Source organism: Semicossyphus pulcher, unplaced genomic scaffold (genome assembly GCF_022749685.1).
Source record: "Semicossyphus pulcher isolate SPU_LCO1_2020_fin unplaced genomic scaffold, fSemPul1.0.p SCAF_7, whole genome shotgun sequence".
NCBI classification, from domain to species: domain Eukaryota; kingdom Metazoa; phylum Chordata; class Actinopteri; order Labriformes; family Labridae; genus Semicossyphus; species Semicossyphus pulcher.
In genome coordinates this window covers 956586-982771 of record NW_027211748.1, presented here as the reverse complement: position 1 = coordinate 982771, position 26186 = coordinate 956586, and the positions used below count along the sequence as shown (strand labels likewise).

Sequence of the window (26186 nt, the reverse complement as noted above, 5' to 3'; positions counted from 1 at the left end):
AAGAAACGTTGCGTCTCTGTGGTGCTCTGACCCCTTTGCAAAAGTCTTTTATATTTATGATAAAAAAAATCAAAAGACAAATCTGTGTCAAAGTCATCATTTTTAGATTTTCCACCACCACTGCCGAGAGCACTCAGATGAGATGCCGTAAGTTATTGGATTTTTTTTTAATTAAACTTACACATTCAGTTTAATCAACATGAATTATAATGTATGTGAAGTCAGCATCATGTTAGGGATAAAGCTAATGCACATTAAAACAGCCACTGAATGATATTTCATTAGTTTAATATTTAAAATATGATTGAAGTGCTTCCATGTATGTTTTTTTCTCCCGCTGGATTGCTCCTAAATTAATATAAATTGTAGCTTCCGGTCGTGATTAAGTATTAAATAAATAGACCAGTTCAAACTTGCAAATTTACTCGAGCAGCAGTTTCTTCCCACACCGCTTCTCTCTCTTTTGCAGATGCAGCCGTGTTACTTCTGCTCGTATTCGCTGAACGTCCGCATGAGGATTTCGAGCTCTGCTGGTGTGACATAGGAGGACCTCTTTTTGTGTACCGTTGCCACGGTGAATCGTGGTATCGGGGCTCCATTAATGCTGGCTTTTTACAGTCAGCGTGCACGCACTTAACTCCGGCTGAATCTACTCAGAGTTGATTGAACTAACTCTGATCAGTTGTTCTGGAACCAAAAACTCAGAGTTTCCTATCTCAGAGTAGATCAACTCAGAGTTCAGGGTTAGACTCAGAGTTTGTTGAACCTTCTTTGTGAAACGGACCCCAGTTTACTCCTCACACAGTGTTCTAATGGCAAAAGAGGGTCCGACAGGGCAGATTTGTACTGTACAGAGGGTCCAACATTTCAAGCGATAATTTTGATCACTACGTCATTAATAACGTCCCTCGTGCACATGCGGCTCACGTGCTGTGAAAACTGAATTGTGAGAGAAAACATTTAACTTTTGTGACTTAATTAAACAGACTGTTGATGAAGACAGTCAACAAAGCAGACAGAGACACAGAAAGAAAGAGGGGGGCGGGGAAAGCAGCTGTGCAGAGAGCAGAGGTGCAGGTGTGTTGGGGGGACTGAAGCAAAGCAAAGTGATCAGATTAAAGTAGATTGTGAATTAAAACTTAATAAGGTGAAGAAGAGAGTACAATTAAAGTGTGGAAGTAAGAAAAAACATGCTTCTCTCAGAAAATATTTTTTTCACAAATGATAATGATGATAATCAACATTACCCTTTATACTAAATGCAATATACTCACTATTAATTTAAGTAAAAATAAATGTGCTTCAAATTTATATAAACAGCTGTTCTAGCTTAACTTCTTTCTGAAGCTTGACCACAAATAATCAGAGGTACTTTACAGACACAGGGAAGTCACAGATGTGTGCGGGACAGATTTGTACTTTACAGACACATATACTGTACATACACATGCGGGACTTTTATTAAATACTCAGGTGTGTGTACGTGCCTTTATCATGTTCTCCATGTCCCTTTTCATCTGCCACAGAGAAATCTCTAAGTGTGCAAGTGTGTTTAGGTTGTCTAAAACTAAATGAAAAATGACTCTTTAAACCCCCACCTACAACCCAACACTCGTGATTCACTCACATCCTCTACGATTCTCGCTTAGTAAAACAAATTCTTACCTCCCAGCATCGATGAGCCCAATGTCTTGTCCAGAGCAGATATCCTCCAAGATGAAAGCTTCATCACAGGCTGACATGTTAATGTGGGTCAAGTTAGGTTTACATACTTCCAACCAGTAAGGGGTGTGTTGACCAGTTGACAGCTGGAGAATATCAGTTATCAGTGCTGTCACACACAGGCCAAAGATATGAACACCTGTAAAGAACAATACATTTTACAAAAGGAAACACAGGAGTAGTAGAACATGTGATTTTGTGCAACTTTGCAATTTAAAATTCTTATTTTATAGTATTTTTGTTCTGTACTATCCAACCTACAACCTACACACCATCACCAACCTACATTTTTACGACTGTTACAGCTGTTCTTTGTAGTTATTTGTTTATTTTAGTTTCTGTAGTTCATTACAGTCACCTAAATCATGCATAAAAGAAGCTGTGTATTAAGCATGTGTCCTCCCACCTATGAAGCGTACAGCCCTGCGAATGTAGGAGTTGAAATTACAGCCTGCAGCGTTGATGTTGGCCTCGGTCTGTGTGGCTGTTGACCTCCTGGATAGATAGCAGTACAGAATGGCCTCTCCTATCAGAATCTATATACAAAACAGAAAAAGACTTTTGGCAATGCAGCTTTTATATTACGAGATTAATCTGTCTCTCTTATCAGCTGAATAAATTAAATATTACTTTACCTTTGTTTTTATTTTATAGAACATTCATTGTTGCTGATATCCCACTATCATACCTGAAAACTAACTACTAAGTTGCTACTAACTGTACTGTGTTTATAGTAAGAATGTCCTGATCTGACCCCAAATGTTTTTTTCCTTAGCAGAGCAAGGCTTTTTTCAACCCCTCAGTATCGGCTATTTTGAGCTGATCTAATTCTTTGTTTTACGCCAGTTGTTACACTTGGGCAGGGGCTGAGCCCTGCTTGTGGCAAAACACCAGACACCACAAGTGACAGCAAAATGCAATTTGAGACTATAAATGTTATACACCTAATTCAAGTGCACTTTTTTTTGAAAGTCTCTTGTGTTTTTCAGCCATTTAAATGCCCCATGATGTTCACAGTAAAAGTGATGGAAAGTCAACAAAAACTATACTCACTTTTTTTTACTGCAAAAGCAAATAAGAGTTATTTGTAAATGTAATCCACAAAAAGATGTACAGTTAGATAAAGAAACACTAAATGGCATACAGCTCATTCAGGTAGCTGGTTAAAGTTGCAACAAGCTGATGTCGTAATCATGCCTTTCCATAAGTATTGGAGGCGGGGACAGAAACCTAACCAGGCAGAACATGCGCAAAAAACAGGGAAACTATTGATCTTCTACAACAGTGGGATAAAATCTCTAAGGATGCAGGAGTGCTGTATAGAGAGTTTGTGGATTCAAGACTAGAGTTCCTGAGGCAGCTGCTGTATGACGGGGTGGGTTTTGACCCAAATGCAGCACACAAGAAAACAGGGATTGTTGGAAATAACCTTTACTTTTATCTTTGGCAGGTACAGGAGCAAAAAGGCAAACACAACTCAGTTCAGTTTTAAGGCTAGAGCCATAAGAGTCAATGGCCCGGGCCAGGGGCTTGGGGTGGGTAAGCCGAACCAGAAGAAAAGTTGTGCACTACAATTCTTTTCATCTGCATTATTATATCTGGACAAGCTGCTATTGTGGGCGTGTTCAAAGAATGAAGCTGTGTTACAGACAGTGAAACTAGTAAAACACCTGTCAAGCTATCTCAGCAGAGTGGAGGCACTGACAAGCTTCTCTCCAGAATCGCAAAACAAAAGCAAACTACATGGATCTGCAAAACTTTATGGGCATGTTCCGAAACCGTATGAAACGAAACGTAAATAACAGACAACAACAAAACAAGCAAACAAATAAAGCAGAAAGAGATAACGAGATAATAAAACTAGCACTGAAAACAGGGGAAGGTGGTGAATTATAGTCCAAAGGCCTTGGTGAACAGATGTGTTTTGAAGGTGTTTTTGAAGATCCAGGGAGGCGGCGTTGCAGATCTCTGCAGGCAGAGAGTTCCAGAGGGTGGGGGCCGCAACACTGAAGGCTCGGTCCCCTACAGTTCGGAGGCGAGTGAGGGATGGAGAGCAGGTCTGTATCAGGGGACCGCAGACTCTGGGATGGGGTGTAGGGATGGAGGAGGTCCTTTAGGTACTGGGGGGCGAGGGAAAGGAGAGACTTGTGGTTGATGTGGGACAATGGAGGTGAATGAGGGCGGGAGTGATATGCTGAGCTTGTTGCGGGTGAGAAACTTGTCCAGGGATTTGCTGGGAACCCCGAACAGGACTTCATTGCAGTAGTCCAGGCGGGAGGTGATGAATGCGCGTATGAGGGTCTCTGCAACGGAGTCGGAGAGTGATGGCCGGAGTCTGGAAATGTTATGGAGATTGTAAAAAGCAGATTAGGTAACCATGTGAGCCTGGAAAGAGAGGGTGGAGTCTAGGATGACGCCGAGGTTGCGGACTTTGGGGGATGGAGAGATGGAGCAACTGTCGACGGAGAGGAGCAGATCTCCAACCTTCTGGAGCAGCACCTTGGGACCCACAACCATGAGCTCTGTTTTATTGCTGTTGAGTTTGACTAAGTTAGATGACATCCAGTTTTTTATTTTGTGCAGACAGTTGATAGTTGACAAGAGATTGAGGAGGGAGCTGGGTGGATGGTGAGATAGAGATTTGGTAATGGACTGTACTATATAGCGCTTTTCTAGTCTTTGCGACCACTCAAAGCTGCTTTTACACTACATGTCACATTCACCCAAGTTCCAAAAATGACACCCATTCACACATACATTCATACACTGATGGCAGAGGCTGCTACGTAAAGTGCCCAACTGTCAATCAGTTATCACATTCATACCCGTTGGCTAACCTCCGACCTTCCGAATGAAAGACGACCGACTCTACCACTGAGCCACAGCCGAGTTGAGTGCCATCAGTGTAGGAGTGACAGTTGAGACCATGGTGGCGAATGATTTGACCGAGTGAGAGCATGTAGATGGTAAAGAGGAGGGGGCCAAGCACAGAGCCCTGGGGCACGCCTTGGTTGACTGGGGTTATTGATCGTCACAAACTGTTTCCGATTTGAGAGGTAGGACTGAAACCAAGAAAGAGCTGTGTTGGTGAGGGCAAGGTGGTCGGACAGACGGGTGAGGAGGATAGTGTGGGAGACTGTGTCGAAGGCTGCAGAGAGGTCCAGGAGAATGAGGATTCGTTGGGGATTTTGATGAGGGCAGGCTTGGTGCTGTGGTGTGCCCTAAAGACTGAAGGGGTTCATGGAGCTCATGGTTGGTCATGTGTTGTTGGAGTTGGGCGGCAACTGCTCTTTGCAGGATTTTGCTCAGGAAAGGAAGGAAGATCAGCCGATAGTTGTTGAGGTCCTCTGGGTTCAAACCAGGTTTCTTGAGGATTGGTGTGACTGAGGCTGTTTTGAGGCTGGATGGGACCATGCTAGATGACAGAGAGGCATTTATGATGTCTGCTATGATGGGGCAAACGGTGGGGAGAGATGCTTTAGGGGTCCAGAGAGCAGGTGGATATATGCAATATTTTGCATATTTGAAAACTATAGAGAAACAGACATTTGTCCATAGGTTCCAGCAAGAGGATCTTTTGTCAAACGTCAGTGATAATTCATTTTTGACAGCAATATACGTAGATGAAAATATGAGTTTAAGCTTATAAACCACTGGTACTGAGTCTACTGCTTGTTATCCTTATTAGACATTGTCATTGACAATGTCAACTAGTCATCCATCAATATGGACACATGTTGAAATAACTGTGAGGTCAAGTGGGGAGACAGACAAGGTGATGGTTTACTCACGGTAGCTGTTGGAGCGGCAAAGGCCAAGCTGAAGAGCAGAGGCAATGGGCAGACTTCTTGTCTGGGCAGAATGTAGGGCAGAGACAGACTGCGGTCATTACAACTGTACCCAGAATGCACCGGCTGGAAAATGTCCGTCAGCTCCAGGAAATAAAGACTGACAACAGAGGAGGCCAGGATAGGGATCTACCGTAAAGAAAAAACAACACAAAATAATTGATAAAGTCATTTTTGGAACTTGGCAGGCTATAAATGAAATCCCCGATATTGAAAAGTCATATTGCGTATGATATGATATAGAAAAAAAACAATTGCATGTTATTGAAAAGTCAGAGCGTCCCGCTCTTAAGACACTTCCACTAGAGACTCTAGTTCAACCCCCTGGACAGAACCAGCTTTCCTGATGAGCTCATTGAGCCTGTTAAGGTAATTTGCCTTCAGCCTGCTGCCCAGCAAACTACAGCGTAGAAGATGATGCTTGCCACCACTGAGTGATATAACATCTGCAACACGTTTCTGCAGACAGTGATAGATCTTGTCATGAGTTGCTCTTGTTTAGCTATGTAGTGTGACGGCTGCTTGGCGTGACGTGTTTGGAGATACAGTGGAAAAACTTTGTTTTAAGGGACAGGCTGCAAGCTTTGGTTTCCCTCGTCTCCTTATATCATGATATCGCTTTCGGTTTGTTACTGATCTGCTGAGAAGGACAGGAAGACGTGGACAAGCTCTCCTCCACACACACCTGCTACACCTCAGGGAGCTTCCTACTCCAGCCATGCACGGGCCAAAAACTCCTGAGACTGACACAAGGCTCTCCATAATGAGAGCTCACTTAGACGCATGCTCTCTAAAATACAGCAGAAACTGAGACACACTCACACACAGACAACTAGGAGGTAAATTAATTGGCACCGACAATTGTGCTCAAATATATTAAGACACTGTCCAGTCTCCATTGCGCACGGACAGATACAGCCATGTGATCCAGCAGCAACAATAAGTAAATAAACATTTAAAGCCGACCTGTCTTTGATGGTCAGCACACAGAACTTTAATAAACAGAAGATCCTGTCCGTCTGGAGCCTTGAATCATTAATGCTGTGCCTCGTGCATAAATGTACACAGCGTGCCTCTTTTCATGTTCGTTTCTGTTGGGCAGTGGGATCTCTTCAGTGGCTTTAACATCAATCCGTGCTTCGACATATATCGTACAGTAACGTGTTTTTTTCTGCGTGTTCAAGGACACAGTGGAAAGAAATAAGTTAAATAAGCCGGTCGGGGTCCGGTTTATATAAGAAGGACTGAAATCCGCCTTGTAAATAGCAACATGCCTGCCTGCAGGCGCACCAGGCTCTTAAAGGGAATGACAGCTGACACTTTGATTGGTTTGATTCATGTTATGCCGAAAAACACTCCTATGAATAATCCAGGGACTTAAGCCAACCTCTTTGAGCCTTGCACCTCGCTTTGCGCCCAGATTGTGCGCTGTGTAACTAGCAAAAGTGCGTCAGACACACCCTAAATCACTTATGCACTTTAGACTGTGCGCCTTTCACTGTCTAAATAGGGCCCAATGTATTTATGGCCGACGGGAGACTTATGACTATTTTTATTTCAAAGAAAATTAAGCAGGAACCGCAATAAGGAGCCTGTGAGTGACTTTATCTAACAAATAAAGTAAAAAAACAATAACAACAACGGCCCAGGAAACACAAAATAAAAGCATTGTGTACAAACGAGGGGAGTCAGAATTCCAGATCGCGCTTTTGCTCTGGAAAAGCATACCAGAAGTATTGACGTACTTTACTCTCTTAATTTCGTTAACGAAAATATTGACGAAAAATGTTTTTTCCATGACGAAGACAAGACGTTGACAAGCTAAAAATACATCATTGATGATAAAAACTCTGACGACATGTATGTTTTGTTTTTGTTAACGAGACAAGACAAGACAAGACTAAAAAGTTAGTGGTTGGCATTCAAATGCATGTTTTCCCCCACTGTACGTCTAATCTGCCTGCCTGTAACTCGGTTGGAGATAACAGGTATCACAAAGGTGGTTGTGAACTATCTCTGTGTCACCCAGGCTTTCTTCTCTCTGTGCCCGCTCACAGAAAAAGGGGCATTTTACACGTCATTTGACACTTCTTCTGCACAAAAAGGAGCGATATTCGGCTGTCTGCTTCGGTAAGACTGTTTAAATGAGAAGTGATAATGAACATGAATCTTTAGATGCATTGTCTACATCGTTCATTTACTGTATGGATGATCTGCTGAAATTCAAAGTCTTTTACCTGAAGCAAACGAGAGAAGAGGGACACTGGAGGGGAAGAGGGGGTGATCATTTCTCAAGAGAGAAAACGTTGAAGAAAAGTAATGACTAAAATATGATGACCTCACCTCGCGTTACTGCCTCAATCATCCCGCAGGCACATCTGTGAAGGCAGCGTCGTGCACATATTTACAGTTTACAGGCAAGTGACAAACACACTTTGCATGCACAGTTCACTCTGTGCTCTCATATAAAGCTGCACTGATTTGACATCAGACAGACTTTTCCTTTTTTTCTATGTCTGGGAAACACTGCTATGGGTGTTACGTGGGTCATCAGCGTTGGGGGAAGTAAATCTCCCTAGCTTTTCCTCTTTTTTTCATAGTCCAGTGTACTCACTGTTGCCCTTTTTTCTGGCATTTGACCAGGAGTAGGGGTGTTTTAAAAACATTTTACTAGTCTGTAGTTGCTTGCTAACATCAGCCAACAGCGTGCTCTAGAATCACACTTGCTCTGTCGTGAGTGCAGCGACTAGCGTGTAAAGTGTTGTTGACAGCAGTAGCCAAAGTGCCTGCAATGATGCTGACATCGGATGGAGATTACCGTGAGATTCTGCATATAAAGTAATCAGCCTTGTCCATCAGGACTGTGAATCTCGAGAGGGCTACTATATTGTGTACGTTGTTGAGGGTGACCGATTGATTGTTTTGGCCGATTAATCGGCCCCGATAGGACTTATTAAAAACTATAATCATCGGATCTGGGCTCCGATAGTGGCCGATGGCTGTGCAGCCTCAGGCGGGGACATACATCGCGTGCATTAGCCTTTTTATTGGAGTCTCCATACGTGACATGCAGGTACCTGGGATAATTAATGAAAGTTAACTTTATGACACAGCTTTATTCACAAATTATGATTATGTTATGGTTATCATTTATAGTATTGCATTATTAATGAATTAGACTATCGTTAACTTTCACTGCTTTTCTGCCGAGCTCATGCTGCTGTCTCTGTTTAGCTAGCAAGCTTGCCACAATTTGGCTAGCCTTGAGTGCAAGCCTAGCACAACTAATGGGATCATATCTGATCATTTGAGGGGCACTTTTGCTGAAAATATAAGTTTGCGTGTGCAACTCCCGACGATACTCGTAACAACTGTTGAAAAATCATGAAATGCCACTTTTGGAGACCGTTTGAGGGGTGGGTGGGGGCTAAACGTTCGCTGTGCCAGGGAACAGCTGACAAGTGGTAAAAAACAATTAGAACAGCAACTAAAACTCGAAAAAGAGCTGGCAGATATTAAAATTGCACTTTGTTCAACATCGGACCCGTTACTTTTACAGAGAAAATGCGCAATACAAGCTGCTCTGGACGCTTTGCTAACCCGGCAGGCTAAGAGTGCTCTCCTCTTCTCAAAGCAAAGGCTATATGAATACGGGGATAAGCCCAGTAAGTACTTATCTCATTTGACCAAAATTAAAAGGGACCCTCATGTGATACCTTCAATTTTAGATGCGAATGGCACCCGTCACTTTGATAACAAAAACATTAAAACCACTTTCAGACAATTCTATGCTCAGTTGTATGAATCAGATCAACAACAGAGAGTCTCAGATAGGATGGAATCCTTTTTAGGGAGACTAACCCATCCAACCATTACTGATGCCCAAAAATGTGAATTAAATGCTCTCATCTCCAGGGAGGAGGAATTGTTAGCACTCAAAGGCCTGCAGTCAGGCAGGGCACCAGGGCCTGACAGCCTGAGCAGTGAATTTTATAGAGAATTTCAAGATATACTTATAGACCCATTCTTAGAAATGTTGGAACACTCTTTCATTACTGGTATCCTCCCCCACTCACTGGAGAAGCCGATGTTACATTAGTTCATAATAAAGGAAAGTCCCCGAGGACTGCTCAGCATACAGGCCTATTGCTCTTCTAAATCAGGACATAAAAATACTTTCCAAAATATTGGCATTACGTCTAGAGAAAGTTCTACCTCTTATCATTAAAGAGGATCAAACAGGCTTTATCAAAGGTAGAAGTTCTAGTTTTAATCTTGGGAGGCTTCTGCACATTATCAATATTTGTCAGACACAGGAAACTAACAGTATAGTAATTTCATAGGATGCAGAAAAAGGCTTTGACCGTGTCGAATGGTCTTTCCTGTTTAATGTTTTACATAAATTCAATTTTTGAGAGAATTTTATTGGATGGGTCAAACTGTTATATAAAAATCACCATCACCAATGGCTATAGATCTGACAATTTCCCACTTCATCGCTCAACACGTCAAGGCTGCCCTCTTGGCATTAGAGCCTCTCTCTGATGCCATAAGACAGGACCACGCAAAACTTGGCATAAATGTGAGGGGGACCCAACACAAAATTTCCCTTTATGCAGACAACGTTTTGCTTTATGTGCTGCAGCCTGAAATCTCAGTTCCACGTCTTGTCGATATAATCACACTGTTCAGATCATTTTCGGGTTACAAATTCAATTTCTCAAAATCCTTAGCTATGCCAATGGGAAGCCTTAGAGATAGAACTAACACATTCCCTCATTTCCCTTTCAATGGTCCACTACAGGTTTTGTGTACCTAGGCATTTACATCACCCCTGTTTCATGAAATGTTTAAGGCTAATTTTAACCCCCTCCGAGACTCCATAAAGAAGGACCTGAACAGATGGGCTCCTCTTCCCCTATCATTGCTTGGTAGAGGTTCTATCATTATAATGAATATTTTGGTAAGATTACTTCCCCTTAGATAATTCCCTTTACTCCTGTCAGGCAAGGTGTTGAGCTGGTTGGCTGAGTGACTTCATTTGGAACAAGAGAAAGCCCAGGGTAAAAGTGATGAAACTACAACTTCCTAGTTCAAAGGGTGGTCTAGATCTCCCCAACATCAGATGGCATCAGCTACCATCCCATTTAAGATTTATAGCAGAATGGGTCAAGGAGGATCCTTCTTCTGACTTAGTGAATTTAGAAAAGTCACAGACCTCAGGCTCTCTGTTAGGTCTTTTGGCCTGCAAAGACTTAAAGTCAGCCAGGAGCGATTGTAACAACAACCCTATAATCTGTATTACACTTAAAGCATGGTTTATAACACGAAAGCTTGAAGGGAGGTCTGGACTAACATCTCCATTGGCTCCAATTAAGGGTAATCCTAACTTCCTACCAGGCATGGCGGATAGTGGGTATAGCACTTGGACAGCTCGAGGGATAAAGAGGATGCATGATTTATTTCAAGGTGCATCCATGTTATCATTCACACAACTTCTAGAAAAATATAACATCCCCAGGCATGACTTTTTCAAATACCTGCAGATTTGAGATTTCATAAACATGAAAACTACTCTCAATATTGATACCACCACATCTGCAGTTGAACAATTACTCCTCCTTGGCCCAGCTAAGAAATCCATTACTTGTTTTTACAATGTTTTAAAGGTCCCATATTATACTCCTTTTCAGCAAGTTCACATAGGTCTCAGAGGTCCCAGAACAGTCAATTTGAAGTCTGTTGCCTAAAAACCCAGTTTGTTCCTGGACTTCAGCCAGCCTGTAACTTCCTCTACTGAGCTCTACTGAGAATAAGCTGTTTCTGTGTCTGTAGCTTTAAATGATAATGAGCTGTGCCTGTCCACGCCCCTCCCGCTCCGGTACCATGCGCTAATTCCGTTGCTATTGGCCGGCTCTGCCTTCAGTCAAAGAGGGACAGGCACCTTCCTTCAAGACCGACTCTGGTTGTCTACTGTAGGCTGAGAATCAGTAATGGAAGCTCCTATTGGTTCGAATGAGAAATATCTCTATAGAAAGCTAAGAAGCTCGCTTCCACTTTGATAGCGGAACGGAGCGGCACTTCAAAGGGAATATGAAGTTATTATAGTAAATACACGGGGAAATACGGCATTTCTGACGGCCGATTAGTAACGACGAACGGCGATCCATGGATATTTATTGATGGAATAATGCCTTTGGACTAAATACTTCACTGGATTATATCATCTGGACCTTTAGTGATGTACCAGGAGTGAATTTATGAAAATAATATGCATCAGTGGAATACAGCGAGCCTTCATCGGTGAGTTACGTCAATTTTGTAAATGTTTGTTTATGTTCTGTTGCCGTTGATTGCATCCGCTGTGGTGATTGGATCTTTTAATGGTTAATATCAATCAAATCTTGAGCTTGTTCGTAGCTTTCCAACGATGTGACACATGAGTGACAACATAAAGTTATCATCGTAACTGTAGGGCAAATGTAGTAATCGCGATGACGGGTCGTGGTAACGGGTGGTAACGGGTTTTAAAGTAGTATAAGGAAACTATGTTACCAACAGTAACTTACCTTAGCTGCTATGCTAAAACCACATTCAACAGGCTATCACGCTCGGTAGGCCTATACAGTAAAGCAACATAACCTCAGACGAAGGAGGTAAAAATAGACTCCTGTGCTCGTTTGTGCAGCCAACAACAGAGCAACTGCCGTGCTTTGCCCGTACCTTCGCCATGTTTATTTTACCGGAGCAACGCCCGTGAGGAAGTTTCAGGGGGCAGACCAAACATTTATCCGGGGCGGGGTCACCAACCTGGAGGAGGTGTTTTTGCCCTTCATGACGTCATGTAGGGAAAAGCTGCAATCGGGCTGTTTCAGCACACATTTTCTGTGGAGCAAGCAAGAGAGGAGAGGATGGACTTTTCTCATTTCGGGGGGGTTTGTAGACAGGCTGGGGGCGCATATTATTGTTAGAAAACCATTCCAAAGTGAATTTTGCATAATATGGGACCTATAAGTCAGACTGATGTAATAAATGTGCAGGATGTTATGCAGGCGTGGCAGGGTGAAATTGGTAAAGATATTGACGAGGATAGATGGACTAAGATGTGGACTCAAACAAAGGAAATATCCGTGTGTAACCGCGCCAGATTGCTGCAATTTAAAATTCTTCACCATTTGCAAATCTCTCCTAACAAAAGACATAAAATGAACTCTCAACTCTCACCTGCATGTTTAAAATGTAAAATCTCAATAGGAACCTCTACTCACTGCATCTGGTTTGGCCAAAAATTCAAACATATTGGATGGATGTCTTGCGAGATCTGGAAGATATATTTGGTGTTGTGTTGCACATGGACCCTCTCTCTTTGATCTTTATCCCAGTCAAGATGCTATTGTGGATGCTACTGCCGCCAGACTGTATAATATCCTCACATATGCAGCAAGGAAGAACATCTTTTTGTCCTGGATAAGTGACAAACCCCCTACTAAATCAAACTGACACAAGATAATTATGGGATGTTTTCCCCTTGAGTACCTGACCTGTCTACTCTTCAGAGGGACAGTTTATGGACATTTGGACCCCATATCTCCACTTTTCCAGCTCGACAGTAGCTTTAGTGCTTTCAGGTGTTGTCTTCAGCTAGCCTCTGGCTTCTGCCTTGTGTCTTGCTCATAACATTGTACCTGCAACCGTGTCATCTGAGACTCTCATAATTGTGATTTGGGGTGTATTCATTTCTTATTTTTTTTTTTTTTTATCTATCTAGTTTTTCCCATGGGGGATTGAGGTGGGCTGTTTCCTATTCATTGTACTGATGGGGTGTATGTGAGATGTATATGTGAACAGACTGTCTAGACCAATGTTATACTGAGTGTTTTGTTGCTTTGTTGCTGTAATTATGCTATGTTATGTCATGTTATTACGTTAATTTACAAAAAAGGAAAAAAGCTCAATAAACACATTTGAGAAAAAAAAAAGAATGACGGAGGATGGAATAATAAATAGCTGTATATTAGCATGCTTAAGTACTTTTCTGGGGCACTTATAGCTAGAGCAATGGCCCGCTGATTGGTGAAGTGGCTTCGGTCCCCAGCTCCTGCTCCACATGTCCAAGTGTCTTCAAGATAATGAACCTCAAATTGCTGCTGAAGGCATAGTTATTAATGTGAATGTGTGAATGTGATTAGATCAGTACTGAAGGGTAGTTTGAATAGCTGCCTCTGCCATAAGTGTATGAATGCGTGTGGGTGTGTGTGAAAGGGTGACAGAAATGTTAAGTGCAATATAACGGCAGTCCATTTCCCATTTACTTTTCTGACTCTGTTGCTTATAATGTTGAGGCGTTGAACAATCTGAAAAGGTATAGGGTTTATCAGTATTTCCATATTAAGCCAGTGAGGTTGGTTATATTTTGTCCCTGGATTATTCATACGTGTTATTTCAGTATAACATGAATCAAACCAATCAGTGTCAGCTATCATTCTCTTTTTAAGAGACAGATACACCTGCAGGCAGTCGAGTTGCTATTTACACGGCGGATTTCAGTCATTTCAGTTCTTCTCACATAAACCAGACTGGATCGGGCTGCATATTTAACTTCTTTCTTTCCTTTGTGTCCCTGCACGAGAAACCACACACAGGTCACTGTATGATATATGAATGTTGATGTACGGACTGAAGTGAATATGGAAAGCCCTTTGAGCACTTTTTCTATATCCTTGATATAAAACATTTGTCTCCTCTACTAGTTCAGGCTTTGACAGCACTAGTTAACTAGTTGAATGCTGAAAAGCCTTACTAGTTAACTAGTAGGTAGTAAAATATCTTACATGTTAACTAGTAAGGGTCAAAATATCCACTAGTGGAAGACATTTTGACCTTACTAGTTAACTAGAGAGGTTTAAAATGTTTACTAGTTAAGTAGTAAGAGCCGAATCTCTTTATGGACCAAACCAGTTATCTAGTAAACATTAAAGATTTTTTACTTTACTAGTTAACTAGTTCAAAATTAGATACTAGTTAACTAGTAGGGGCACAAATGTCATACTAGTTGGGGTCTTATTGACTTTACTAGTGAACTAGTAAGGCTCAAAATGTTTACTAGTTAACTAGTGAAAGCCAAAATACTCACTAGTTACACTAGTTGCAGTTAATGCCAATTAGTAGGAGGGATATGGGCATAAACTGAACCTTCCTATTGGCTCGCCAGCGAGAAGTCCACCCATTATTACTGTGGCAATAATGAAACGAATGGTATTAAAAAGTCTCAAAAAAGTTATTTTGCCTTTTTAACAGTGAAGAACAAAAAAATGTATTCATTTTCTGTTGTGAGTATATATATCAGAGGTGGGGGGCTCGGGTTAGACACTCGATTGGGTGATTTTTAGTTCAATATGCAAAAACCTGGCAAGCTACAGAATCAAGAGCTAAAGATACTGCAGAAAATATTCAACGATGTAAATATGTAAATAGTTCACTGTATAAACATTGTAAACATATTTTTTAAACAATCTAATCTAATATATGAACAAACATAATGTGTTCACTTACAAGCTGAGCAATAAAGGAAAATAAGCTGTGGCATCTTTGAAATTATGACAAAAGTATCAAGAGTAATTATTAAATCAACCTTAAAATATTATGATATGAGAATGCTGTCTGTCTCTCATACTGCTAAACACACTCACAAGGGAGGGTCATGAAGACACTGCTGTTGAGAAGGCCCTGTGTAACTGATATCAGGGAGACACCAACAATAATAAAAAAAAAAATCTTATCAATACTGACTGCTGATGCTGCAAATAATGTCAAGTACTATTGCAAATTGTTTATTTTTTAAGTATGTGTTTGTGTGAATGTAAAGAATGTTGTATTGTGTCATAAAATCAATTACTGGTTTATGATAATGTGATAAGATAAAATTATATCAGCAACTGGTAGAACTGAAAACTGCAATTAAATACATGTGGGATTATTTTGTGATTGTGCAAGGTATTTTGGATTAGAAAATTGTTCTTAATGATTTATTAATGTGAGTTATTGCTGCTAAAGTTTAGTTCTCCATGATTCAGTTGACCTTTTGAGGCTTTTCAGCACACAGTTTGATCTCTGACCAATCAAGATCCTTATCCCGCCTGCTTCATTTGCATGCAGTCCACTATTGGCACTTGTGCTACTAGTGGCCCAATAGTCCAGTAGTTACACTAGGCCTTTTTGACCTTACCAGTAAGCTAGTGAAGTTCAAAAATATTCACTAGTTTACTAGTAATGGCCAAAATGGTAACTAGTTACACCTGAGGTTGTTTGAGGTTGACCTTACTGGTTAACTAGTGAGGCTTCAGTGTTTGCTAGTTAGCTAGTAAGAGCCAAAATGCTGACTAGCAACACTAGCTAGGGTCTGTTGGACCTTACTAGTTAACTAGTTGGGATCTTTTGGCCTTAAAAATTAACTGCCTAAACACAAATTGGCGGGCGGCTGTGGCTCAGTGGTAGAGTCGGTCGTCTTTCAATCGGAAGTCGGAGGTTCGATCCCCAGCTCCGTCAGGCTACATGTCAAAGTATCCTTGGGCAAGACACTGAACCCCAAATTGCTCCCAGGGGCATAGCCAACGGGTATGAATGTGATAACTGATTGACAGTTGGGCACTTTACATAGCAGCCTCTGCCATCAGTGTATGAATGTGTGTGTGAATGGCTGAATGTGACATGTAGTGTAAAAGCAGCTTTGAAAACAGGACATCCACTACTCTCTATTCACTCTCAGAGTGGCTTCACACTGCCTATCTGAGCAGCACATGACAGCTGTATCGCATAACTGCCTTACACGTGCGTGTCGGCTGTGGCTGCAGCTGGGCTGCTCCTGCCATGTGTTTCTAAATGACTTTATACAGACATTAATAAAGGCCATAAACAATTTGAATTTCTTGGCTTTATAAATAAAAAGTGAAAAAGCGCCTGCTCAACTGATGGAGTGTTGCAACCTTTATTTTTAAAGCATACGGACATTGATATTGTTAATACAAGGTCAATGTGACTCTCCACATATTATTTTCACAGTTAAATTTGCCTGAGAACAGCAGGCTTGCGGGAAAAATAGGTGAGCCTCCTGTTCTCTAGATTTTTGGCGCTGCAGCAGTGCTTGAGACTTGCCTGACACTAGGGTTGTCACAATACCAGAATTTTAAACTTCGATACAATATTAGTGAAACAAAAAAAAAAAAGATACCGATACTCGATACCTGTTTTGATACCACAGCAACAAAGACAGAACTCTTAAGTACCAAAAGTTAGTATCAAATGTAACAAGACTAGGTCACCTAGTCATCTAGTTTGTGGCTGACTGCATCAGGTCAATGTGTTACAAGGACTGTCCTTATGAGGCCGATGACAACTTGTTTGAAAGCAGATGCGCGCCGCGGACGTAGGTGAGGACAGCCGACGAGCAGCGGAGGAGCAGCCTCGTCTACTCCCCAAACAAAGTATCCAGAGCCGCATAGACAGAGAGTCGCGTCAGTGGAGGTCCAATATGCTTCATGATCTGCCATTGCAATGTCGCAACTCTCTCTCTCTTCGGCTGTGAAAGTACCGTGACACACTCAGTCAGTCAGTCAGTCAGTCAGTCACATACAGACCCGTTTGTAGGGCTGACCACGGCGATCAGCCAAAAATAACGGAGACTGTATGGTTTTGAAATATGTGGTATGAAATATGTGGTATTGAAAACATAACCCCCCATACGAGAAGTATGAAGGCTCTATCCTGTTAACATGCAAAATAAAAGGAGTGACACCTGTGAGCTCGTTCAGGTGCAGGCAACTTGAGCTGCACTGATTTCACACTTTCATGCGATTTATAATGAATACATTTATTTAAAAAATAAATATTGATAATAATTAAAGAGAAAAAACAAATAAATTAATAAATAACTGCTCTCATTCTGATATGAGGCATGACATATATCTGGTAAAGATTCTGTTCTGCAGTTAAGAATCTGCTGACTAAAGATTTGTTGATGTGTCTATTTTAACGCTGTTCTTAAAAGTCAGTTGATCAATCAAATTTGATATATACAGCGTCAGACCATAACCAAAGTTATTTCAAGACACTTAACAATAAAGGCAGGTCTAGACTGTACTCTTTGTTATATCAAATCACCCTAATAGATGCTTTGTCAGTTTATTATCACTGGTTTAGTGAAAGGATTTCTAGCAGGTCTATGCTGTCTAAAAACTCTCAGTCTGCCATAACGACCCAGAAGTAGTCGATGATCTCCAAGCAAAAGAGGTTCTAAAAGGATATACAGCCTAATTCGGTAGAAGCCCTTTTCCTTATTCTGTGCTTGTGTAGTTAATGCTGTGCAGTAGCAGGCAGTAGGCATGTTCATTGATGGTTGCAAACCAATGACAAGATCCTGGTACCCCTTAAAGCTGAATGATCTCAGCCTGAGCCGTGGCCTGTCCCGAGAAGGAGATCTTGGCTGCCTAAAGTTCCTGCAATCCAGTATCTGAAACAGTTTTGCTGCATAATTTTATCATCGCATATCAGGTGGGTTGCTGGGTCTAGAGCAGTCAAATATTTTTGTTTTTTTATTGCAATATGTTGGTAGGATAACAATCTTCAATAGGAGAGTTGAGGTGCCCATGCTGACTGTCAGCTCGGCGGCTGGGGCCTAGGCTCAAACGTAGCAGTTTCACTAGGTAGTAAATTCCTAATTTAGCCTCAGTGCTCATGGGAATTTCCACAAGGCAGGTGCCGAGGCCCGCACATAGCATTTAAGTAGGATATATTTCTCATGTAGCTGCGGTTTTGAGTCACGGATCGGATCATTTTCTGGATCAGCAAAAAAAAAAAAAGATTCACGATGCATCTCCATATAAAATATACATTGTATTGGATCCTGAATTTTCTTTATTACTTGACATTGCCAGCTGCGTCTGCCGCAGAGTCAGTTTGCATTTGGAAAGCACAAACGCTGTCATAGTACTCTGTGATGTTAACTCTGCATTCATCATATTCAAATATTCTGTAATGTCCACTGAAAAAGCAAGATCTACAACCCTGTCGGGCTTATCTTACTCTGCCACTCGCTTTCCTCTCTGCGCCATGAATTGAGCGATCTCTGTGCGTAATTGCGCCAGTCTATATATATATATATATATCAATATAAATGTCATATAAATATGTCTAAATATTTATATTTTTTCCCTCCCACTTCCTGTCCCCCCAAATTTCTCACAGGCCTGATGAGACCTCCTGGCGAGCCGTATCTGGACCGCGGGCCGTATCTTTGACACCCCTGATTTACGTGAGTACATAATAACAATAATAATAATAACCTTTTAGAGCACTTTTCAAAATCCAAGCTACAAAAGCAGCAAAATAAAACAGGCACGTGCAGTGTTGTGTGAGTCAATGAGACAACAAACGGTGAGCTTTCATTTTCAGCTTTTGGACCCAGCACTGTTCTATGAAACGGTCTTAGTGTAATACCGTTGGGTTAACAAATACATCAGTCACTAACGTTAAGTGACCAGTTATAATCACAAGCATCCACCAGCTGGTACTTAATAAAGGCCAACACAATCAGAGTCAAAGTAGAAAAGTGGAAGCCCTGTTTGATAAAAAGCAGCCAATGCGCAGTGGAATACACATACCTCACATAGAAATATTAAAAGCTATGTTTTTTACAGTTATAGAGCAGATATCCGTGGTCTGATACACTCCTATCTGCAGCGCTATGTAAGGCTCACGCTGCAGCAGCTGCTGATTTCCCCTGAATTTGAGTTCTGTCACTGCATCGATGCACAATCGTCAACTTCTGCATCTCGCTACATCAAGTCCACACCTCTAATAACTGTACATCAGAGTAAAATACATCACGTTGTGTTGTCTCTTTTCACTGTAACTCTGCATAGGGATTTAGCGGAAGTAAAACTGTAATTCACATCATTATGTTAAACTTTACGTTGGTCCGCGGATCACTTGCATGCTGAACCATGGGACAGAGGGAAGGGTCGCCCAAAGCCAGGGCTGGTGCAACTTACTGTTGTTATGACAACATAACCTCGTCATTGTTGGACCGCAACCGTAACATATTGGCTCCATGTTTGAAAAGTGTTGTTGCACTTGTGGCAACGAGCATTGTTGGCATCCACTCTGGTAAAGTGTAACCACGCTTTTGAATGTTTAGCTCTCTCCGCCATCGTCAATACCATGATCGTGTGTGTGTATGTGTGTGTGTGTGTGTGTGCTGTTGTGTGTGTGAGAGTCAGCATCCCCCGCCCCTCACACACAGGATTTCTCTTCTGGATTGGGAATATGCATCACAGACCAATTTCTTGATCTAAAAAGGGTTGGTTATATGTGCAAGATAACGTTTTTGTAGCAATAATAAAGAGGAAATGTAATTCTTAATTCTTAATTTCTTCAGTACCAAAAGCAAAACCAATAACGTCGGAGTTTATCAATACTACGGTCTTCCATAATTCAACCCCGGGGCCCATACTGGGTTTCGTATTGTAGAAGAAATTCATAGTCTTCAGGTCCGATTCAGTGGCTGGTTCAGATGAGTTTTATTCACTGCGTAGTGGAGAGAGATCATCACAGCAAGTGATATTGTCTTACCGTAACCCTTGTTACCCAAACTCTGTGCTGAGTCCAAAACCTGAAGGCATAATCTAAAAAACGGAAGCTCACAGTTTTTTGTAGTGCATGTGAGTAAAAGTGTTCTGCAGGTGGAGTTAGTATAAAACAAATGCACACACAAAAGCTGCTACGTGAAAACTTTGTTTGTATATTACAGCACATTTTATACACTAGCCTACAGAAGGATTTATGTTTTGAGTTTTTAACGTTCACTAAAGGTTGGTCACAAACTGGTGTTAAGAAGATGCCGCTTTTATTAATTGAAAGTTATTTAATGAGATATTTTTTACACTAAGATGCATCTGGAATTGTTATTTAGTTAAAATGCAGTGTGACAGTGAGGGCTGAACAGTTAATTGCATTCTAATCAAAATCACGAGGCTGTAAAGCGTAGTCTGACCGAGGTTTTATACTGCTGCGCTGTGTTAGGGGTTTTACAAATGCATGCCATCCTCCTTGTGTACAAGTAATGCCCACCAATCAGAAGTGCAGTGCACTGGTGCACTGTTCATGCCACCAATCAGAAGTGGACTGATGCTATACACTCACCAACAAACAACACGTGACAGGCCAGGAAAACAATACATTTAGGGCTGCAACAACTTATCGATTAAATCAATTAAAATAATTAAAATCGATGATTAAAATAGTTGGAAAGGAATTTTATCATCCGATTAGTCGGGTCTTTGTTATGATGTGTACATAATGCATTACAGGAAGTTACAACGTCTCCGGTCTCCTCTGGGGTAAACATTAATTACTTTCCAATGAGTAGTATCTGTTTGTTGTGCAGTGACAATGATGTGTCCACCTCCGGTAGATTAGCGTCCGTTTACACTGACAATGGCTTTTAAAGTTCATTTAAAAACAAACGTAACAGACTGAAATACCATCTATTTTCTCTCCTCTCCGTTTTTTGATGGGCCCATAGCCGGGCTGCTGATAAAGCAGCAAAGGACAGTATACCATAGGAAAAAAAGGTTAATAAGCTAACGCCATTAGTAAAGCTAATTTAATGCTAACTCTCAATAAAGCTAATGCCCGGCTACATTAAACCAAACGTATTTCTGTCCGCCACGTTGTGTTCAAAACTTGTAATCGCATGTCCGCCCATCAGAACGGACACAAATCTATCAATCAAACATAAAGTTATGGAGTTTTGGAATATTTTGTGCCATTAGTGAGAGACAGACTAAAGTGAATCTTTTATGTATTCACCACAGAACTTGAGCAGTGTCTGATTAAATATATTTTGGTTAGTTACATTTCCCTATCATACTCAGTACATGGCTGCATCCCCAATGTCCTTTTTTTTATTGTAGTGGCCTTGTCTGTACTTTCCTTTTTCATGTCCAATTATTAAGTAAATCAACAAGATATGAATTGAGTTACATTATTGATATATTAGCATTGCATTGTACAAAAAAAGAAAATATAATATTTTTGTGTTTTGAATATAACGCTAATACTAAAGTTGAGCTTTTTTTCTTTTATCCGATTAATAATCGATTCATCGTAGAAATAATCGACAGATTAATCGATTATCAAAATAGTTGGTAGCATCCAAAAGAAAGTCAGGCATTGCATTTGAAACAACAAATGTTCAACAGAAAATGCCACTTCGTGAGACAACACCACCAACCTAGGTCAGCGCCTAAAAAAAGCACCATAGACAGCTATATAAGTAATTCATGGCAAAAAAGTCAAACCAAAGTAGTGAAACTCCAGCACAGTCATACAAACAGATTTGTATTTCAGTTTCATTTGCGAGTCTCATTCTTTATGAGAAGGGCTCACAAAGGCATCGAGAAGTTACAAACGCCATTACCCATGACGTAGCTAAAGACATGGTGTTGGTGAACGCGGTAACCAAATACGGGTTCATAAAACTCATCCGTACCCTTGATAAGAGGTATGAAATACTCTACCGCACGCACTTCAGCCAAGTTGCCATTCCGAACTGTACACAGAATACAGAAAAAAAGTCGAGACAGAGCTGAAAAATGCTGTGTACTTTATAAAGACTTTAATTTAAAGATGCACTGTTTGCAAATGGCATATTTTCCTGTTGAAAGAATATTGCCAACAGACTAGAGTTTTTCCAGCTGGTGTCTAAAAGAAGAGGGCCAGACGTACATCACCACTGATAATGCAACCAAAGCTGTGGAACTAAATCCGTGGACAATGTTGTGAGTTTGGCGACAGAAAGTAGGATGCGCAAGTTTGGTTTCCAAAAGTTACTGTCACAGGGCTTGTCACACTGATTAAACATACATTTGAACACCATTAGAAACGGTAGATGACAAGTAACCCAGATGCAGGCCATAAGACTATTTGTAGTCGCTGAACGAAGTGTGGTAAAAGCAGGGGATTTTTGTTTCGGAAAGAAAGAAAATAGACTTTAAAGTCCCAAATAATATTAAGTATAATTGTTAATTCTTCATACGTACATTAAAACACACTGCATTTATCTGGTATAATTAGATAACTTCCCCAAATATTCTTTATTGCTTAGTGCCAGGTTGCTCTTTTCACTCACAGCTTCAAACAGGGCAGGTTATTCCACCCAAAACACATGAAGGCCTTTACCTAATTTTCAATCCTATTTTGCACAAGGAACATCTTTAAAAATCATTTTTCCTGCTCAGATGTGTTCCATTACATTGACAGTAAAAAGAGCTAGAATCATGTTTTGATTAGAGTACCCCTTCTCATTCCTTAATTATGCAATATAATACTGATACCGCCAAAAGGAAAAAAGAAAACTGTGATATAACACTTACCTAACTATAGCAATAAAGTCTAGAGCAATTACTCACTATATGTTATCTCATCTCTGTGTTTTCCATGCTTGAAAGCGCAGCAGAGACAAAGCCATCCACTGTGAAGAAAGGAAAGAAGACAGGGCAGCTTCTGTAAGAGCAGCTGTGTCACCTGCTTCATCTGCTGTGCAGTACTTGATGAGTCCTACCATTGATGGAAAGGAAGATCAACTGGCCTGTTGGAAGGTACACAGTGTCAATTTTCCAATGCTGAGCAAACTGGCTTACAAATTTGTGTGTATACCAGCTCCCAGTTCACCCTCAGAGAGAGTGTTTAGTGCTGGGGCATTCTAGTTACATGTCAGCGTTCATATCTAAAACAACCAAAGGTTGACATACTGGTTTTCTTGTCAAGTGTTGAGAAGGTGTCGGGGAATTTTGTTATTTGGAGTCATTTCAGGATTTTTTCCCTTTGCACTTTATTCCTAGTGGCAGCCTTTGTTGGGAAAAAAATTCCAAAGTTAAATGGTTGTTATGAGTTTGAGTTTAATGTGCAAGATAAGGTTGTACTATTTCCTTATTTTATTTTTTACTTAATTTGATTCAGTGTGTTATGTTTCGATGCTGCTCCCGAGCAAACGACCTACCCATTTTAATGTAAAAGATTGTTTACACAAAGGTCATATTCTCTATATTCTTTCCGACTAGGATTGTTTTCTTTTCTATTATTACTTTATTTATTTAACTTACCACAGTGACAGCTTTTTGAATGTTCTCTGTTCGATTGTTCAGTTATTTACCATTTGAAACATTTTAATAAAGACATGTTGGATGGAGAAATTCGATCTTGAATTACTCATTCTTGCATTAGAATTCAGAGTGTTTTTATGGTATATCATGTGCTAATGCTAATGACATATTTTAAAAGTCTTTTTTTTGTACACGCTGCTTGGTGGTGTGTGAGCGTATTGCGTCATTTCCTGTTTTCTCGCTGCTACTGTGTTGTTCTGTGCTGTTTGTAGCTGCTGCTAGAGCTCGAGCTAAATCGATTAATCTGCTGTAATTATCGTCACTGTGGTTATTCAGCTGCTGTGTACTTAAACAGACACTAGTTTTCGTCAAGCACTCTCGTTGTTGCATTAGCGTCATATCTGCTAAACCCTTAACTTTATACTCGCTTAGCCGTTAGCTTTGCAGCTATCTGAATCCAGTGAAATGGCTTCTCCTTCTCCCTCCTGCTCTCCTGATCTGCCCTGTTCGGTGTGTCAGATGTTTAGCTCTACCTCGACCTCCTTTACAGATAAGGGTACTTGTATGAAATGTAGTATTTTTGGAGCTATGGAGGCGAGGATCACGGAATTAGAGACGCGGCTCCGCACCTTGGAAAACCAAGCATCGCTAGCTGCTGTAGTCAGCAACAAGCCCCCAGGGCCAGTAGCCGGTGCGGGCCGACCTAGCGTAGCTTCTCCCCCAGCAACTCCCGAGCAGCCAGGATGCAGTGGCTGGGTTACTCTCAGAGGGAAGCATAGCCGCAAGACGAAGCACACGGTTCACCACCAACCACTTCACGTTGCGAACAAGTTTTCCCCACTCAGCGACACACCCGCTGAGAAACCAACTCTGGTTATCGGCAGCTCCATAGTCAGAAACGTGAAGTTAGCGAAGCTAGTGGCCATAGTGAAATGTATTCCTGGGGCCAGAGCGGGCGACATCGAGTCCAATTTAAAACTGCTGACAAAGGATAATCGTAAATTTGATAAGATTGTAATTCATGTCGGCGTTAATGACTCCCGGTTACGCCAATCGGAAGTCACTAAAATTAATGTTGAGTCGGTGTGTGCATTTGCAAAGACGATGTCGGACTCCATAGTTTACTCTGGACCCCTGCCCAATCTGACGAGTGATGACATGTATAGCCGCATGTCATCATTCAACCGCTGGCTGTCGAGACGGTGCCCAGCAAACGATGTGGGCTTCATAGATAACTGGCAGACATTCTGGGGAAAGCCTGGTCTGATCGGAAGAGACGGCATTCATCCCACTTTGGATGGTGCAGATCTTTTGTCTCATAATATGGCTAAGTTTGTTAGTCGTAAAACCTGACAAACCAGAGTTGAGACCAGGAGGCAGAGCTGTAGTCCTATACACTCCTCTGGGCTTCCCTGTGAACAGTTTCCCAGCCACAATGTTAATGTTATAGAGACTGTGTCTGACCCCCAACCCAGGCCTTTTATTACAGTTAATTCAAACTTAAATAAAAAAGGAATAAATAAAAAAAATGTAATAAAAATTAAAACAACAACCAAAGTTATGCCAAAAAATATGAGAATTAAATGTGGTCTGTTAAATATCAGATCCCTGTCATCTAAAGCTCTATTAGTGAACGATCTGATATCAGATTATCATATTGATTTACTCTCTTTAACTGAGACTTGGCTGTGTCAGGAAGAATATGTTAGCTTAAATGAATCCACTCCTCCAAGTCATCTTAATACTCATATTCCTCGAGACACTGGTCGAGGTGGTGGAGTGGCAGCTATTTTCAGTTCTAGTCTTCTAATCAACCCTCGACCAAAACTTAGTTTCTCCTCTTTTCAAAGCCTTGTTCTGAGTTTTTCACACCCAGCTTGGAACACTTTACAGCCTGTTTTATTTGTGATAGTATACCGCCCTCCTGGCGCATACTCTGATTTTCTAATTCAGATAAAACAATTATTGTAGGGGACTTCAATATTCATGTAGATGTTGACAATGATGGTCTTAGCATTGCATTTATGTCCCTTTTGGACTCTATTGGTTTCACTCAAAATGTAAACCAGCCTACTCACCGCTTTAACCACACCCTCCACCTTGTTCTAGCTTATGGCCTTGAAACCGAAAACTTAATTGTCTTCCCACAAAATCCTCTTTAATCAGATCACTATTTAGTAACATTCGATGTCCTATTAACCGACCATCCTATTAACAAAAATGTACTCACAAGATGTTTGTCTGATAGGACTGTAGCTAAATTTAAGGAAACAATTCCAGCTGCTTTTAATTCTTTACCACATCTGTTTACTACAGAAAGCTCTTATGCTAATGTTAGTCCCTCTCAGCTTGATCAGTTTGTTGATAGTACTGCAGGTTCGCTGAGAAGTACTCTAGACTCGATTGCCCCCTTAAAAAAGAAGATTATTAAACGACAGAGGCTAGCTCCATGGTATGA

At 41.0% G+C, this 26186-nt stretch overlaps 1 protein-coding gene across 1 annotated transcript in view; it reads right to left on the bottom strand.

Moving 5' to 3' along the window:
• The window catches only part of LOC138611472 (phospholipid phosphatase-related protein type 4-like), a 128669-nt gene that overhangs the window by 73380 nt on the left and 29103 nt on the right, over positions 1 to 26186 (bottom strand). The window contains exons 2-4 of the mRNA XM_069684615.1: positions 5514 to 5699; positions 2129 to 2258; positions 1666 to 1861 (exon numbers count right to left, since the gene is read on the bottom strand). Of these exons, the coding sequence (XP_069540716.1) occupies positions 1666 to 1861; positions 2129 to 2258; positions 5514 to 5699 (512 nt within the window). The remainder of the gene's footprint in view (positions 1 to 1665; positions 1862 to 2128; positions 2259 to 5513; positions 5700 to 26186) is intronic.